The 19,675-nt window shown below is 45.7% G+C and overlaps 1 protein-coding gene and 1 long non-coding RNA gene across 2 annotated transcripts in view; both read right to left on the minus strand.

Moving 5' to 3' along the window:
• Window positions 1-2,615: 2,615 nt before the first annotated feature.
• Window positions 2,616-7,942, minus strand: LOC138358607 (involucrin-like). Its single transcript, XM_069316676.1, has 2 exons — window positions 7,931-7,942; window positions 2,616-4,361 (listed from the first exon to the last, which is right to left on the minus strand). Exons 1-2 carry the CDS (start codon window positions 7,940-7,942, stop codon window positions 2,616-2,618), a joined length of 1,758 nt encoding a protein of 585 aa, XP_069172777.1.
• Window positions 7,943-8,983: 1,041 nt separating this feature from the next.
• Window positions 8,984-19,675, minus strand: part of LOC138358567 (uncharacterized) — a 43,745-nt gene continuing 33,053 nt past the window's right edge. The window contains exon 4 of the long non-coding RNA XR_011225480.1: window positions 8,984-9,098. This is a non-coding gene — a long non-coding RNA (uncharacterized lncRNA). The remainder of the gene's footprint in view (window positions 9,099-19,675) is intronic.

Genomic DNA, 19,675 nt, shown 5'->3' on the forward strand with positions numbered 1-19,675 from the left:
CCCACACACAAAGGGTGCAGAGGGAGCCCCCCCACACACAAAGGGTGCAGAGGGAGCCCCCCCACACAAAGGGTGCAGAGGGACACCCCCCACACAAAGGGTGCAGAGGGACCCCCCCACACAAAGGGTGCAGAGGGACCCCCCCCCCACACAAAGGGTGCAGAGGGAGCCCCCCAACACACACAAAGGGTGCAGAGGGACCCCCCCTCATAAAGGGTGCAGAGGGAGCCCCCCACACAAAGGGTGCAGAGGGACCCCCCCCCCCCACACAAAGGGTGCAGAGGGACCCCCCCCCCCACACAAAGGGTGCAGAGGGACCCCCCCCCCCACACAAAGGGTGCAGAGGGACCCCCCCCCACATAAAGGGTGCAGATGGACCCCCACACAAAGGGGGGGGGGATATGTGGTGGGGGTGAGAGTGGGGAGTGAAGAGGAAGGGGGGGGGGGATGTAGAGTGGGAAGAGTGTTGAGGGGGAAGTATTTACCCAGGGGGGTCCTAAACAAATGTTCCAGCGGAAAAGTTTAAAAAAGTTTGAAATTTAAACAAGTTACGTGGGGTGTTGCGGGGTGTGCTCTTCCTTTAGAAACAACAGGATGTATCTAGGCGCCATACGATTACTTAGAGGGAGATATAATCATTTTGCAAGCGATATAGACAGCTGTTGAGGTGTAAGTGGTACAGCCGAGCCTGACTCAAGGCGTCACAGTGATAAATTATCACATACGATATTACTTGCCCGCAAGGCAAACATCTTAGGCAACACAAGACGTCAAAACAAGTATTTCACAACGTAATTACGTCGTTACAACGGTAGATGAACGTTGTCCTTATGCTGTGCGTTTGCTAAGAATGTTCAGTACCAGATACCATGTATTGATACGAGATACCATGTATTGATACGAGATACCATGTATTGATACGAGATACCATGTATTGATACGAGATACCATGTATTGATACGAGATACCATGTATTGATACGAGATACCATGTATTGATACGAGATACCATGTATTGATACGAGATACCATGTATTGATACGAGATACCATGTATTGATACGAGATACCATGTATTGATACGAGATACCATGTATTGATACGAGATACCATGTATTGATACGAGATACCATGTATTGATACGAGATACCATGTATTGATACGAGATACCATGTATTGATACGAGATACCATGTATTGATACGAGATACCATGTATTGATACGAGACAATATGTTCACAGGAGCTTTTATTATTTTTTATTATTTTGAGTATATTATCGTCCACGTCTCTAACATTACAACTCTTTATAGTTTGTTCCAATAGTTTGTTTATTGGTAAAAATAATACTGGAAATTCATACTTTGTTAATTGTGTATTTTCTAAACCCTGTTCAGTCTTGTGGATTCATCTATCCCCCTTGTGAAACAGCTTGAAGCTAAACTGATGAGTTAAGCTTGCCGTGTTGCATAGGAGCCTAAAGCAACAGCGAGGAACCGAGGCTTAGTGACACAGACAAGCTTCATCACAGCCCAACCCGTTCTCGCAAATTCGTAAAGTCAATATTGACTTATTAACTACGTGCATAGGTGACATACTTAACATAATAGATACCCTTAAAAAGATTCATAGAAAACACCGACCTTACCTAACCTTGTTAGTATCGTAAGATAAGCATCTTATTGCTTCGTAATTACAATTATTACTTAACCTATACCTATTATAGGTTAGGTAATAATTGTAATTACGAAGCAATAAGATGCTTATCTTAACATACTAACAAGGTTAGGTAAGGTCGGTGTTTTCTATGAATCTTTTTAAGGGTATCTATTATGTTAAGTATGCCATCTATGCACATATTTAATAAGTCAATATTGACTTATTAAATTTGCGAGAACGGGTTGCCTGACAACACTGACATTCCTGCTTCACTGTCGGCCATTTGGTACTATTCTACACTTTTGCTAATAGTATTTACCTGTAGTTCTTAGATAGTTTCCTTCCCTTAACAAAACCTAAATTGTTATGACTTCAATTTTACTTTAAAGAACAATGGATTCTACAATTGGACACATTATCCCCGCTCGATAACGCTATGATTGCTTCGGTTGCTACAGCGTCTCCTGAGACGGGGAGAAGGAGAGAGGTTCAAGTATGTTTATTGAGACAAGAAAGAAATACATCTCAAAGGGATAGAGTAGCTTAGGCTATTTCTATCCCCCCCCCCCCAAAGTTAGGACGTTCACAACATTATTCCACCCCCCCCCCTCCCCTGATCCTCTCACCCCTTTCATTATCCTGTTCACTATCTTCTCCCTCATCCCCCTTACCCCCCCCTCACTCTCCCCCCCTCTAACTTTGTCCTAGGAAGACGAATCAAAATTACACATGTTATGAACAAGTATAACCAGTAAACAACTCAACAGCCTCACAACAATAGTAATTTATATCCCTGACGCATCTAATTCTAATTTTGCCTCAATTTCTATTAATAATGCAATTTTAACAATGCAAATAGGCCCACGTTGACAAGTATACTAATGAACAGCCACATTAGTTATTGCAAACGAGTATCTTGCGTACTCTGACTTTAAACTTCAAAATCAAGTAATTTAAATATCAAATATCGGTATTTGAGAGATGTACCAGCTCCAGCTCCTGTACCAGCTCCTCTGGTAACTGTACCAGCTCCTGTACCAGCTCCTCTGGTAACTGTACCAGCTCCTGTACCAGCTCCTCTGGTAACTGTACCAGCTCCTCTGGTAACTGTACCAGCTCCTGTACCAACTCCTCTGGTAACTGTACCAGCTCCTCTGGTAACTGTACCAGCTCCTGTACCAACTCCTCTGGTAACTGTACCAGCTCCTCTGGTAACTGTACCAGCTCCTGTACCAACTCCTCTGGTAACTGTACCAGCTCCTGTACCAACTCCTCTGGTAACTGTACCAGCTCCTGTACCAACTCCTCTGGTAACTGTACCAGCTCCTGTACCAACTCCTCTGGTAACTGTACCAGCTCCTGTACCAACTCCTCTGGTAACTGTACCAGCTCCTCTGGTAACTGTACCAGCTCCTCTGGTAACTGTACCAGCTCCTCTGGTAACTGTACCAGCTCCTCTGGTAACTGTACCAGCTCCTGTACCAACTCTTCTGGTAACTGTACCAGCTCCTGTACCAACTCCTCTGGTAACTGTACCAGCTCCTGTACCAACTCCTCTGGTAACTGTACCAGCTCCTGTACCAGCTCCTCTGGTAACTGTACCAGCTCCTCTGGTAACTGTACCAGCTCCTCTGGTAACTGTACCAGCTCCTCTGGTAACTGTACCAGCTCCTGTACCAGCTCCTCTGGTAACTGTACCAGCTCCTGTACCAACTCCTCTGGTAACTGTACCAGCTCCTGTACCAACTCCTCTGGTAACTGTACCAGCTCCTGTACCAGCTCCTCTGGTAACTGTACCAGCTCCTGTACCAACTCCTGTACCAACTCCTCTGGTAACTGTACCAGCTCCTGTACCAACTCCTCTGGTAACTGTACCAGCTCCTGTACCAACTCCTCTGGTAACTGTACCAGCTCCTGTACCAACTCCTCTGGTAACTGTACCAGCTCCTGTACCAACTCCTCTGGTAACTGTACCAGCTCCTCTGGTAACTGTACCAGCTCCTGTACCAGCTCCTCTGGTAACTGTACCAGCTCCTGTACCAGCTCCTCTGGTAACTGTACCAGCTCCTGTACCAACTCCTCTGGTAACTGTACCAGCTCCTGTACCAACTCCTCTGGTAACTGTACCAGCTCCTCTGGTAACTGTACCAGCTCCTGTACCAGCTCCTCTGGTAACTGTACCAGCTCCTGTACCAGCTCCTCTGGTAACTGTACCAGCTCCTGTACCAACTCCTCTGGTAACTGTACCAGCTCCTGTACCAACTCCTCTGGTAACTGTACCAGCTCCTGTACCAACTCCTCTGGTAACTGTACCAGCTCCTGTACCAACTCCTCTGGTAACTGTACCAGCTCCTGTACCAACTCCTCTGGTAACTGTACCAGCTCCTGTACCAACTCCTCTGGTAACTGTACCAGCTCCTGTACCAACTCCTCTGGTAACTGTACCAGCTCCTGTACCAACTCCTCTGGTAACTGTACCAGCTCCTGTACCAACTCCTCTGGTAACTGTACCAGCTCCTGTACCAACTCCTCTGGTAACTGTACCAGCTCCTCTGGTAACTGTACCAGCTCCTCTGGTAACTGTACCAACTCCTCTGGTAACTGTACCAACTCCTCTGGTAACTGTACCAACTCCTCTGGTAACTGTACCAACTCCTCTGGTAACTGTACCAACTCCTCTGGTAACTGTACCAGCTCCTGTACCAACTGTTTAATCAGCTTCCATTTACATCTAAATGTATTTTCACTGCAAGACCAAACAGCAGACTACGTTACAGCGAGCCTTGATCTAGCACAAATGTCTCTCAACAGTCACACTAGGAAATAATATATGTAACAAATATATGTAAAAATTTATATGTAAAAAATTATATGTAAAAATATATACCGTCAAACACCGGAAACCAAGACATGCTGCCACGTTAGGCCTACTATCCATGTCCCGAGGCCTAACCAATCCCCCCCCCATCGATGAACGAACCTGGATTCTGAATGTTAAGCATTTGGTCTATTGAACTACATCATTCCCACTAGATTAACGACCCATTGGGAAAATGAAGTGTTAACGAGAGGAGGGTCTGTATATATATTAAAACACCCTCACCAGAAAATTATACATATTCCACTATGCATAATTACTACAACTGCCTTACATGTGACTATCAGATACACACATGTGGCTAACAGATACATGTTTTCTCTCCCTGAACTGAGCAGTTTCGAAGCTCTTGTCAGCTCAAACTACGTCAAATCGAACAACTTTGTTAAAATGTTGGCACAAAACAGTTTTACAACGCTTCAAACATCTTGTATATATATGGCAATTAACATAATATTATGCAATACACTTCAACATTCACACCAACACAGTCACGGGAGACATCTCCCGTCACGCAGGGTGCATTCGCACCTCCACAGATCTCCAGTATCATCTGTTGATACTGGTAATGGCTCAAAAGGGCCACCACTTGCGGGTTATTCATGCCCGTGCCACCTCTTGGGTGGCTATGTTCAACACAGTCACCCACACAGAAAACAGTGTATTTCTTGCTCTCAGTAAGTTAATAAATGCGACATCAAAAAAGGATAATCATAAGGGTAAAAGCTATTTCTGGCTTTGCACACGAGATCACAAAAGTGTCATTTGACACTTTTCACAGCTGTTTGTAAACACTGATAAACATTTGACTAACGTCGCAATAAGAGAGAGACCCCCCCCTGGCTACCGGTAAAGTATTACGAAGTTGACATATAACACTGCAAGAAATATTATCGTAACATTGCTGAATACGCTATGAACAACCACGAAGCTACTTGAACAGGATCAGAGACTCAAAACTTTTAAAACGAATCTTATTTTGTATTTATATTTACAAGGGTTCTTACATTCTTGTACCGCCAGTAGCACGCAAAGCGTTTCAGGCAGGTCCTTAATCTTAATATTCCCCGGAATACGACCCGTTAAATTGTTTAACAAGCAGGTACTACTGTTTACTGTTGGGTAAACAGAGACTACAGTTAAGGATTCACAGTTATCGGCTTATAAATGCACAATATTGGCAGCTGCCGCTTTTTTCTGTTTAATGCCTCTCGGCTAGAGATGACATTCTCCATTAAGCAGGTTGCTGCTCACGATAGTGGAGTATATCACTGAACATAAGCCGATATTACACAAAGACTTGAAGGCTCAAGTATTGAGAATTAAGAATAATACAGTAAGGAGACGTTTATAGAACTCTTAACAGAAAGCGAAGCATTATGTTGCTTTAATGGACAGATTCACGAAGCAGTTACTCAAGCACTTACGAACCTGTACATCTTTTCTCAATCTTTGGCGGCTTTGTTTACAATTATTAAACAGTTAATGAGCTCCGAAGCACCAGGAGGCTGTTTATAACAATAACAACAGTTGATTGGCAAGTTTTCATGCTTGTAAACTGTTTAATAAACGTAACCAAAGCCGTCAAAGATTGAGGAAAGATGTACACGTTCGTAAGTGATTGCGTAACTGCTTTGTGAATCTGGCCCCCATAGTATACGCTTGGGATATAGACGTATGTGGCAGCTGTACCAATCCTCAAGTGATGGGATACAGACGTATGTGGCAGCTGTACCAATCCTCAAGTGATGGGATACAGACGTATGTGGCAGCTGTACCAATCCTCAAGTGATGGGATACAGACGTATGTGGCAGCTGTACCAATCCTCAAGTGATGGGATACAGACGTATGTGGCAGCTGTACCAATCCTCAAGTGATGGGATACAGACGTATGTGGCAGCTGTACCAATCCTCAAGTGATGGGATACAGACATATGTGGCAGCTGTACCAATCCTCAAGTGATGGGATACAGACGTATGTGGCAGCTGTACCAATCCTCAAGTGATGGGATACAGACGTATGTGGCAGCTGTACCAATCCTCAAGTGATGGGATACAGACGTATGTGGCAGTTGTACCAATCCTCAAGTGATGGGATACAGACGTATGTGGCAGCTGTGTGACAGAAAACATCCTACAATACAAGTTTCAAGAGTGTTATATACTGACCGACTTACGACCCCCCCCCCCGGCTCCCTACCCTGGGTTGAGATAATTCTGTAAGTACTATCTGGCTATCTGTATACAGGAATACATTATATACTGAACCTGTACTATTGATTTATTATACAATATGACAACTACGTAATATGTAGATGTAATTCTAGTTTGTGCATGTTAAAGGACTTCAGAGTCTGCTGTTGAATGCCCAGCAACTCGCTACAATAGAACAGTTATGTTCAAGTTATGCAGAACAGTCTCCGACTCTGTCCATGGAGAACAGGACAGTCATAGACGTCATAAAGAACTTTTTCATAAATAGATCGGACTAGACGAGGAAGTTTTCGAAACTTCAAGTAATGAGATCAGTTAGATTAAGGACCTGCCCGAAACGCTGCGCGTTCTACTGGCTTTACAAGATGGTAAATACTATGCTATGTATTCTCTCTAACCCAATGTACCTTCTTGTATATAAATAAAATAAAAATAAAATATAAATATGGCAAGAAAACGTGCTTGCCATAGTTCATGAACAGCCACGTCTAGACAGAAAAAGCTAAAAAAAAAATTATCTATCCAGAATTTTGAGCTTGCATTTCCCTTCACAAAAGCGGCTTCATAGGATCCATATATACATCTATCCATATATACATATATCCATATATACATATACTCCTGACGAGCAATGATGGCTTATATTTACAACAGATGGGTAGACAAGAAGTCTACAGTCTTCGTGGCTAGTCTTCCATTCTCTTTAGAGAATGGAAGACTAGTCTTCCATTCTAGACTAGCCACTAGCCACAATGGCTAGACTAGACTAGCCACAATGGCTAGTCTTCCATTCTCTTTAGAGAATGGAAGACTAGCCAAAGGTGGAAGCTGAAACCAAATGGACCGAAGGAGTGTTAAGAAAATACTCTTACCCTACACGAGTGGACTAGTCAACAAGTGGACTGGCCTGAAATAAGTTGTGGAAGCCACCTCCATCCACAACCCTGGTACAAGAAGGCTGTACCAACCTTGGTACAAGACAGGGGGGCATAAGGAGCTAGATATCACTCCCGTAATCACTGATAAACATGTTCGTCACTTTTAACTTCTCTATAACCGAGGTTAAAGAGAAGGTTATAGAGGTGGTCTATAACCAAGGTTATAGACCACAACACCTGTATATCAACAGTAGGTGGCTATATTGCCTCCAGGACCAGGGGCCAGATTCACGAAAGCACTTACGAACGTGTACATCTTTCCTCAATCTTTGACGGCTTTGGTTACATTTATTAAACAGTTTACAAGCATGAAAACTTGCCAATCAACTGTTGTTATTGATATAAACAGCCTCCTGGTGCTTCGGAGCTCATTAACTGTTTAATAATTGTAAACAAAGCCGCCAAAGATTGAGAAAAGATGTAAACGTTCGTAAGTGCTTTCGTGAATCTGGCCCCTGGAACACGCGGCTTTGCACCATATTGCAAATATCGGGCTACGATATTTGTCCTAAATTGCTCAATTGTGAACGCTATCTTGTCCTTCAGGAAATAAATACAGATCCTATAGAAACAGAAGGATGTAAGAACGTACCTTGAACTGCAGGAGTTTGGTCTCGCCAGGAGTTTAACCCTTACCTATAAATGGCATGAAAAGATATATTAATAGCCTTTATACCTATAAATCCCCATAAACCACAAACAATATAATTAAACGACAATAGTTTGAAACGAAATGAAAGTGACTGTTTCGATACCTCATGAACTCTTACCCGCCAAACACACACCGAAACTACGACGTTGGTACAACGTTCGAACAAGTTTTAACACCTCCTAACCAGTTATAACAACCAATATAGCAAGTTGTAACAACGTTCTAATACGTCATAAACACGTTAAGCCAAGATGTAACAACTTTATTACAAGTTGTAACAAGCGGAAAATAGAGACAGTTTCGGTTTGTGTTTCCAAGGTATTAATCCCCATAGACATTATTACATTTAAATCTATGAACAAATCCACAAGGGCCGTGACGAGGATTCGAACCTGCGTCCGGGAGCATCCCAGACACTGCCTTAATCGACTGAGTTACTACAGGGTAAAAGGGTTGAAACCGAAGCTCTACTGAACTTACTGGATCCCGTAGCCTCTCCGAGGCACAAACCAGGATTTTACACAACTCCCCCCTGCACCCGAGCTATGTCAATAGGCCGTTCTCCCTCTTCGCCCTTACATCATCACAAATCTATATATATAAAAGCAGCCAAGACGAAGGTGACACTCGAGGCTCGAGGTGCTGCTTACCTTGGCTTGAAGGATGCGGCCGCAGGGAGCACTTCCTCTTGTGAGGTCAACACCCAACGCTGATCTTGCAAGACATCTTAAAGCACCCAACACCGCACGGAAGACTGCACCTGTCGTAAACAATATTATTTCAAATGCAGGCGATGAGTCACAATAACGTGGCTGAAGTATGTTGACCAGACCACACACTAGAAGTTGAAAGGGACGACGACGTTTCGGTCCGTCCTGGACCATTCTCAATTCGATTTACAGGAATCGACTTGAGAATGGTCCAGGACGGACCGAAACGTCGTCGTCCCTTCAATTTCTAGTGTGTGGTGTGGTCTGGTCAACAAATATTTCAACAGCAATAAACACCTGTCTAGAAGGGAAGGGAACTATCAGGGGGTTAGCGCCAAGTCATTACCACTGTCTTCAACTACAACAATTTCCTGAAAAACACTAAAACTTCCCTAAGTTTAGGGGGAATAGGGTATTAAAAGTATCAACACAAGACAGAACACGAAACAATGGGTATAAATTGGATAAGTTTAGATGTAGGAAAGACTTGGGTAAATACTGGTTCGATAACAGGGTTGTAGATTTGTGGAACCAATTACCGCGTAACGTGGTGGAGGTGGGGTCCCTGGATTGTTTCAAGCGCGGGTTGGACATGTATATGAGTGGGATTGGGTCGTTATAGACAGGAGCCGCCTCGTATGGGCCAATAGGCCTTCTGCAGTTACCTTTGTTCTTATGTTCTTATGTTCTTAACACATCAACTGTCATTATCTACTCCCGTAATCACTGCAATCGAATACGCGGTGATTTTAAGTATCCAGGAATTGGGGTTACAATTTCCTGAAAGGTTCAAGTTGTTATCGACATATCACAACACACCTGTCAACACCTGCAGTAGACGAAGTAATGCATACCTGGCCTCGGGCAGCCCCGACCTCGTCAACTACCACCAATTGGTCGTTAATTCAGTCACCACCAAACTACTGGTTTATGAAAGAAATACTTCACATGGCTCAACTGATGACGTCTTTACTTTTCTCATGCACTGCATTGAGAACCTAACCTAACCACCTGATAATTAGGCTACACAATCTAACCACCTAACACTACCTAAGACCTAACACTTAGGTTACACAACTCTACATTCTAGTTATGAAATAATGTCGGGGGATCGAACGCCGACCTGCATGAAGCGACACCGTCGCTCTACCGTCCAGGGTCTCCAGAGATTGTCTGAGAAATGGCTAGTGGACTTCAACCCAGATATGTGCAGGTTAGAAGGAAAGAGGGCGGGGAGAGACATGAGTAGATCACATATATATCTTGAGGTTATCTTGAGTTGATTTCGGGGCTTTAGTGTCCCCGCGGCCCGGTCCTCGACCAGGCCTCCACCCCCAGGAAGCAGCCCGTGACAGCCGACTAACTCCCAGGTACCTATTTACTGCTAGATAACAGGGGCATCAGGGTGAAAGAAACTCTGCCAAATGTTTCTCGCCGGCGCCCGGGATCGAACCCGGAACCACAGGATCACGTGTCCAGCGTGCTGTCCGCTCGGCCGGCCGGCTCCCTATAGTACACACCCGACAAATAAGAAGGGAAGCAACATTCAGTTTAAGAAACAGAAGAGCGAAGACATGAATGGAAACTGGGGAGACATGAAATACAGAAATATGGAAAATGAACTTCAGTAAATGGTCCCATTGAGGAAGTTCCCTGGAAACACAAACCGAAACTGTCTCTATTTTCCGCTTGTTACAACTTGTAATAAAGTTGTTACATCTTGGCTTAACGTGTTTATGACGTATTAGAACGTTGTTACAACTGGCTATATTGGTTGTTATAACTGGCTAGGAGGGCTTAAAACTTGTTCGAACGTTGCACCAACGTCGTAGTTTCGGTGTGTGTTTGGCGGGTTGTCTCTGCTAATTCCAGACTTAAATTTTGCATATATATACGATTAGAAAAACAAGCGCGAAGGGTGAGAAACTCTTTGGAACATGACGGGTTCGAACCTGGGTCCCGTGCCCCCCCCCCCCCAGACGCACGCAGGACCCCCCGAACCATGATATGCTCAAGACGATATAGCCAGGTATGCGGCGCAGACCCACTGACAGTCTCGAAGCCCCCGAGGAGGTAGCCAGCCCAAGGGGCTAGATTCACGAAGCAGATACGCAAGCACTTACGAACCTGGGGCTAGATTCACGAAGCAGATACGCAAGCACTTACGAACCTGGGGCTAGATTCACGAAGCAGATACGCAAGCACTTACGAACCTGGGGCTAGATTCACGAAGCAGATACGCAAGCACTTACGAACCTGGGGCTAGATTCACGAAGCAGATACGCAAGCACTTACGAACCTGGGGCTAGATTCACGAAGCAGATACGCAAGCACTTACGAACCTGGGGCTAGATTCACGAAGCAGATACGCAAGCACTTACGAACCTGGGGCTAGATTCACGAAGCAGTTACGCAAGCACTTACGAACCTGGGGCTAGATTCACGAAGCAGATACGCAAGCACTTACGAACCTGGGGCTAGATTCACGAAGCAGATACGCAAGCACTTACGAACCTGGGGCTAGATTCACGAAGCAGATACGCAAGCACTTACGAACCTGGGGCTAGATTCACGAAGCAGATACGCAAGCACTTACGAACCTGGGGCTAGATTCACGAAGCAGTTACGCAAGCGCTTACGAACCTGGGCCTAGATTCACGAAGCAGTTACGCAAGCACTTACGAACCCGGGGCTAGATTCACGAAGCGGTTACGCAAGCACTTACGAACCTGGGCCTAGATTCACGAAGCAGTTACGCAAGCACTTACGAACCTGGGCCTAGATTCACGAAGCAGTTACGCAAGCACTTACGAACCTGGGCCTAGATTCACGAAGCAGTTACGCAAGCACTTACGAACCTGGGCCTAGATTCACGAAGCAGTTACGCAAGCACTTACGAAACCTGTACCTCTTTCTTCAAACACGGCGGTTTTATTTACATACAATGAACTCTACGAGCGCCGAAGCACTACGAGGTTCATTAAAACAAACCTTTAGAATGCAATGTTCTGAAGCTCCTAAACTGTTGAATAAATGTAAACGAAGCCATCATGATTGAGGAAAGATTTACAGGTTTCGGAAGTTGGCGAGTAAATGCTTGATCAATCCTGGCCTGGATAAAAATGACACGCGTCATTTTTAGGCTGTAAATGTTCGAACATTTACAGATGTTTACAAAAAATGTCATTTTTAGGCTCCACAGGCTGTAAATGTTCGAACATTTACAGATGTTTACAAAAAATGTCATTTTTAGGCTCCACAGGCTGTAAATGTTCGAATATTTACAGATGTTTACAAAAAATTTCATTTTTAGGCTCCACAGGCTGTAAATGTTCGAACGGACATTTGAGACTTGCGTTTTCCTCAATAGTGAATTGATTTGATGAAAATTATCTGTGATCTGTGGCCACTAAGTGGTGTCGGGTAATATATAGACAGAGGGAATACAGAATGAATGAAAAAGGGAATGCAATAGACGGAATACAGAGAATATAATTGACGAGATAAAGTACCTGAATTATTGGGATCGTCTCAAAAGCCCTCCAAATGTACTCACTAGAAAGAAGACGAGAGAGATATCAAATAATATACACCTGGAAGATACTGGAGGGCCAAGTACCAAATCTACACAGTAAAATAACATACTGGAGTGAACGACATGGAAGAAAATGCAGAATAGAACCAGTGAAGAGCAGAGGTGCCATAGGCACAATCAGAGAACACTGTATAAACATCAGAGGTCCGCGGTTGTTCAACGTCCTCCCAGCGAGCATAAGAAATATTGCCGGAACAACCGTGGACATTTTCAAGAGGAAACTAGATTTATTCCTCCAAGGAGTGCCGGACCAACCGGGCTGTGGTGGATATGTGGGCCTGCGGGCCGTTCCAAGCAACAGCCTGGTGGACCAAACTCTCACAAGTCAAGCCTGGCCTCGGGCCGGGCTTGGGGAGTAGAACAACTCCCAGAACCCCATCAACCAGGTATATGTGGGCCTGCGGGCCGCTCCAAGCAACAGCCTGGTGGACCAAACTCTCACAAGTCAAGCCTGGCCTCGGGCCGGGCTTGGGGAGTAGAAGAACTCCCAGAACCCCATCAACCAGGTATATGTGGGTCTGCGGGCCGCTGCAAGCAACAGCCAGGTGGACCAAACTCTCAAGTCAAGCCTGGCCTCGGGCCGGGCTTGGGGAGTAGAAGAACTCCCAGAACCCCATCAACCAGGTATATGTGGGCCTGCGGGCCGCTGCAAGCAACAGCCAGGTGGACCAAACTCTCACAAGTCAAGCCTGGCCTCGGGCCGGGCTTGGGGAGTAGAAGAACTCCCAGAACCCTATCAATCAGGTAAATACTCTCCGACTACCGACACTTTTGAAGAGTCTGTCGTGGTCCATTGGTTATGGAACTGGACATGCTTCTTAAAATTGTGGCTCATAACTCCATTTCTATAAAGAATTAGTTTAGTTTGAATCTAATCGTCTGTTGCCGTTTGAAAACCTTTGTAAACCCTTTGTACAGAACATATGAATACTCTTGTGTCTGAAGTGTGTGTATATATTTTTACCGAATATTCGACTCCCTAAACAGGCGTGTAACCTACAGTGTTGGTTCACAAGGCTTGGCGGGTGGCTGTGTCGGGTTTACCAGCCAGTGAAACACAACACTGTCTTCCCTCTCCAAACACACCACTACTCTCCCCCCACCACCACCACCACCAAACACACCACTACTCTCCCCCCACCACCACCACCACCAAACACACCACTACTCTCCCCCACCACCACCACCAAACACACCACTACTCTCCCCCACCACCACCACCACACCACTACTCTCCCCCACCACCACCACCAAACACACCACTACTCTCCCCCACCACCACCACCAAACACACCACTACTCTCCCCCACCACCAAACACACCACTACTCTCCCCCACCACCAAACACACCACTACTCTCCCCCACCACCAAACACACCACTACTCTCCCCCACCACCAAACACACCACTACTCTCCCCCACCACCAAACACACCACTACTCTCCCCCACCACCAAACACACCACTACTCTCCCCCACCACCACCACCAAACACACCACTACTCTCCCCCACCACCACCACCACCAAACACACCACTACTCTCCCCCACCACCACCAAACACACCACTACTCTCCCCCACCACCACCACCAAACACACCACTACTCTCCCCCACCACCACCACCACCACCAAACACACCACTACTCTCCCCCACCACCACCACCAAACACACCACTACTCTGCCCCACCACCACCACCAAACACACCACTACTCTCCCCCACCACCACCACCAAACACACCACTACTCTTCCCCCACCACCACCACCACCAAACACACCACTACTCTCCCCCCACCACCACCAAACACACCACTACTCTCCCCCCACCACCACCAAACACACCACTACTCTCCCCCACCACCACCACCAAACACACCACTACTCTCCCCCACCACCACCACCAAACACACTACTACTCTCTCCCCACCACCACCACCAAACACACCACTACTCTCTCCCCACCACCACCACCAAACACACCACTACTCTCCCCCACCACCAAACACACCACTACCACCAAACACACCACTACTCTCCCCCACCACCACCACCAAACACCACTACTCTCTCCCCACCACCACCACCAAACACACCACTCCTCTCCCACCACCACCACCAAACACACCACTACTCTCCCCCACCAAACACAAAGCTTCACCAGCCACCATGGGAGCTGCCTACTGCGCGTCTCTGGCTTTGTCTATTGACAGTCTGCCCGGCTTCTCCTCACACTGACTTAAGGAAAGACCGAGGTACCGCTGTTCTCACCCAAGACGGTCCAATACCTGGATCATATCTCCGCCAAGTTGAATGACGATGGTTCTTTGGTGTTCAGTAAATGTAACAAAAATATTTAGGATCATTGCTGACCAGACCACACACTAGAAGGTGAAGGGACGACGACGTTTCGGTCCGTCCTGGACCATTCTCAAGTCTATTGTCTTCAAGTATTTTAGATTCAAGTATTCAGAATCATAGTGAGAACTTTGAGCCAGTTTGACCATATTGCACTTGGGAGGGATTATAGGCCTTAAGGTTTACCACCTTAGGCCTATTATCTCCCAGATCTTCACATCGACTTGCAAAGAGGCTGAACCAAAGTCTCTCCGTTCATCCCGACCACATTCCCCCTCAAGTCTAGCGAAGAATTCATCGAGGTTCTTAAACCGAGAGAATCCCGCATGATCTTCACGTTCAAAGTCTGTTCACTAACGTTGAAAGGAACATAATACTGGACTGTGTCGACTAGAGTACCTCCTCCCACTTAACCTACGTTCAACAATCCTGACGGATAAGCTCGAGGAATGCATCATAGATTTTTTCTGTGCTTCGAAGATACGCCACCGAAGCTGGGGCCAGATTCACGAAGCAGTTACGAAAGCACTTACGAACGTGTACATTTTCCTCAATCTTTGACGGCTTTGGTTACATTTATTAAACAGTTTACAAGCATGAGAACGTCCCAATCAACTGTTATTGTTATAAACAGTCTCCTAGTGCTTCGGAGCTCATTAACTGTTTAATAATTGTAAACAAAGCCGCCAAAGATTGAGAAAAGATGGACAGGGCCGTAAACTATTTGTAACTGCTTCGTGAATCTGGCCCCGACTAATATTTTTAATATAACCGCAGGCTCCCCCCCCCCCTTTTTCAAATTTCCGTTCATATTTGCTTTCGTGGGTCCAATTTTCAACCCATTTATAGGCTGAAGAGGGAATATCTACTACATAAAAAATATCGAGAGCGCCTTTAATGTTGTTTCAAAGCTTCTCTCTCCAGATTGACGTTCCTAGACGTGAAGACAGACGCTCGAATTCACTAAAAAATAACATCTTTTGAACATGATCTTGAGTTAACGTTGATACAGATAATGATACCCGTTCTGCTTGTTATCTCTGACGGGAAAATACATCTTTCGTAAATCAGTTATTTTTTTTTTACCTGTGTATTACATTGTTTCTTCCCAGAATCTTTTTTTCCTGTTTTACAGATTTTCTTCAATATCTCAGTTTCTTCCCTGAATGAAACCAAGTTTCTCAATCTCTCAGTTTGTTAAATAAAACTTTTTCCCCCCTCAGTATCTAAGAGTTTGCTCTATCTCACTGAGTTTCTTTCCTCCATCTTAACTTTCTTCCCAGCTTCGAATCGTTAGCCAAGATGCTGAGCAGGCAATAGGGGGGGGGGGGGAAATAAGTGCACTGAGGCAGAAAACTTTTATATATTGCAAATCATGAGCAACTAAGATCATGCAACGATAATGCAATCTCCCACGGTAACGTCACTAGCCCAATCTCCCACAGTAACGTCACTAGCCCAATCTCCCGCGGTAACGTCACTAGCCCAATCTCCCGCGGTAACGTCACTAGCCCAATCTCCCACAGTAACGTTACTAGGCCCAATCTCCCGCGGTAACGTCACTAGCCCAATCTCCCACGATAACGTTAACAGCCCAATCTCCCACAGTAACGTTACTAGGCCCAATCTCCCGCGGTAACGTCAAGAGCCCAATCTCCCGCGGTAACGTCAAGAGCCCAATCTCCCATTGGTAACGTTAACAGCCCAATCTCCCGCGGTAACGTCAAGAGCCCAATCTCCCATTGGTAACGTCAACAGCCCAATCTCCCGCGGTAACGTTACTAGCCCAATCTCCCGCGGTAACGTCACTAGCCCAATCTCCCGCGGTAACGTCACTAGCCCAATCTCCCACAGTAACGTTACTAGGCCCAATCTCCCGCGGTAACGTCACTAGCCCAATCTCCCGCGGTAACGTCAAGAGCCCAATCTCCCGCGGTAACGTCAAGAGCCCAATCTCCCATTGGTAACGTCAACAGCCCAATCTCCCGCGGTAACGTCAAGAGCCCAATCTCCCGCGGTAACGTCAAGAGCCCAATCTCCCATTGGTAACGTTAACAGCCCAATCTCCCGCGGTAACGTTACTAGCCCAATCTCCCGCGGTAACGTTACTAGCCCAATCTCCCGCGGTAACGTTACTAGCCCAATCTCCCGCGGTAACGTTACTAGCCCAATCTCCCGCGGTAACGTTACTAGCCCAATCTCCCGCGGTAACGTTACTAGCCCAATCTCCCGCGGTAACGTTACTAGCCCAATCTCCCGCGGTAACGTTACTAGCCCAATCTCCCGCGGTAACGTTACTAGCCCAATCTCCCGCGGTAACGTTACTAGCCCAATCTCCCGCGGTAACGTTACTAGCCCAATCTCCCGCGGTAACGTTTCTAGCCCAATCTCCCGCGGTAACGTTACTAGCCCAATCTCCCGCGGTAACGTTACTAGCCCAATCTCCCGCGGTAACGTTACTAGCCCAATCTCCCGCGGTAACGTTACTAGCCCAATCTCCCGCGGTAACGTTACTAGCCCAATCTCCCGCGGTAACGTTAAGAGCCCAATCTCCCGCGGTAACGTTACTAGCCCAATCTCCCGCGGTAACGTTACTAGCCCAATCTCCCGCGGTAACGTTACTAGCCCAATCTCCCGCGGTAACGTCAAGAGCCCAATCTCCCGCGGTAACGTCAAGAGCCCAATCTCCCGCGGTAACGTCAAGAGCCCAATCTCCCGCGGTAACGTCAAGAGCCCAATCTCCCATTGGTAACGTTAACAGCCCAATCTCCCGCGGTAACGTTACTAGCCCAATCTCCCGCGGTAACGTTACTAGCCCAATCTCCCGCGGTAACGTTAAGAGCCCAATCTCCCGCGGTAACGTCACTAGCCCAATCTCCCGCGGTAACGTTAAGAGCCCAATCTCCAGCGGTAAATGAGCCGGAATATACGATTAGGTTTATATATATCTTCCATGATTCCAATGATTAGTTTTAATGGGGGATTATTTAGTGACGCCTAACTACGAATGAGCAATAGAATTACTTTTATATCAGTAGTTACTGGGTTTGTGAAGCTACATACATCTATACTGACCCCTATAAGGCTACCCCCCCCCCTTCTCAACCCCCTCCCTAATCTATCCTCAACCGTTCCCTACTCATCAGGCTCTAGTAAACCCAATCTCTTCTCCCTCCCTCCCTCCCTCCCTCCCTCCCTCCCTCTCCCTCCCTCCTCTCCCTCCCTCTCCCTCCCTCTCCCTCCCTCCTCCTCTCCCTCTCTCCCTCCCTCCCTCCTCTCCCTCTCTCCCTCCCTCCCTCTCTCCCTCCCTCCCTCTCTCTCTCTCCCTCCTCATCTCCCTCTCTCCCTCTCCCTCTCTCTCTCCCTCTCTCTCTCTCTCTCTCTCTCAACACATCAAATCCATCCGCCCCTACAACTCTCTCTCTCTCAACTTTCTTCATCAACCTCTAAAGTCTCCTCAAACTCCGTCAATCAATTCTCAATCTCACCCCCCCCCCCTCTTCTACTTCCTAACCATTCTCTACCTCTCAATGTCACGTGATTCAATTCCAATATTCCTCAACCCCGCTTACCCTCTCAAATGCACAACACCTTTATCTAATTCAACCGTTTAACAAGTCTATTAACAAGCTTTACCCGACTTACAATCTCCCCTTACCTCACAAAATAGGCCTACCATAACTTAGGTCTACATCAAAGACGAAACCTTCCTTACAATTTAGACAAACACCAATCTTCAATAACTATCTCATGCAACCTATTTTTTCCAGACACGCTGCAGCGTGCTACTGAATGCAGTTATGATTTAAGAAATCTTTTCATAAAAAATTAACAATCTTGTAAATCAGTACATAAATGATTAACCAATTTTGTTCTTCCTCATTTGCATGTGCAAATCAACGCCCCCCAATCATAGCATTATCAGTGGCCTCTTTTTTTCGCATCAAAATTACGCAATTTGTTTCATGGTTATTGCAGACTGCTCTCAGTGATGCTTCAGGTAGGTGTATATTTGTGATGTTTATCTAATCAATCCTATCAGAACAAAGATTTTAATAGGCAGGTACAGTCAGATTACATAAACATTGTGAGTATATCATATTTCCAAGTTTCTATTAGGCAGATATAGTTACATACACAATGTGTATGTGTTCTTTCCAAGTTTCTATTAGGCAGATATAGTTATATACACAATGTGTATGTGTTCTTTCCAAGTTTCTATTAGGCAGATATAGTTCTATACACAATGTGTATGTGTTCTTTCCAAGTTTCTATTAGGCAGATATAGTTATATACACAATGTGTATGTGTTCTTTCCAAGTTTCTATTAGGCAGATATAGTTATATACACAATGTGTATGTGTTCTTTCCAAGTTTCTATTAGGCAGATATAGTTATATACACAATGTGTATGTGTTCTTTCCAAGTTTCTATTAGGCAGATATAGTTATATACACTGTATGTGTCCTATCATATTACATTCTCAAGCTTCAAGTAGACACGGTTATACAAAGCATATATGTAATCTAGCCACTCATACTGCCTTAACAGCACTACCATCCTCTCATCCTGAAAAAGGATGTATATGTATATTTGTAAAGAATTGCTTCTGATTTAACTGTACACGACAGACAGGACTTAATAAGAGGCTCATTGACCTGGATCTGTCTTCACGCA

Source organism: Procambarus clarkii, chromosome 84 (assembly GCF_040958095.1).
Source record: "Procambarus clarkii isolate CNS0578487 chromosome 84, FALCON_Pclarkii_2.0, whole genome shotgun sequence".
Classification (NCBI taxonomy): Eukaryota; Metazoa; Arthropoda; class Malacostraca; order Decapoda; family Cambaridae; genus Procambarus; species Procambarus clarkii.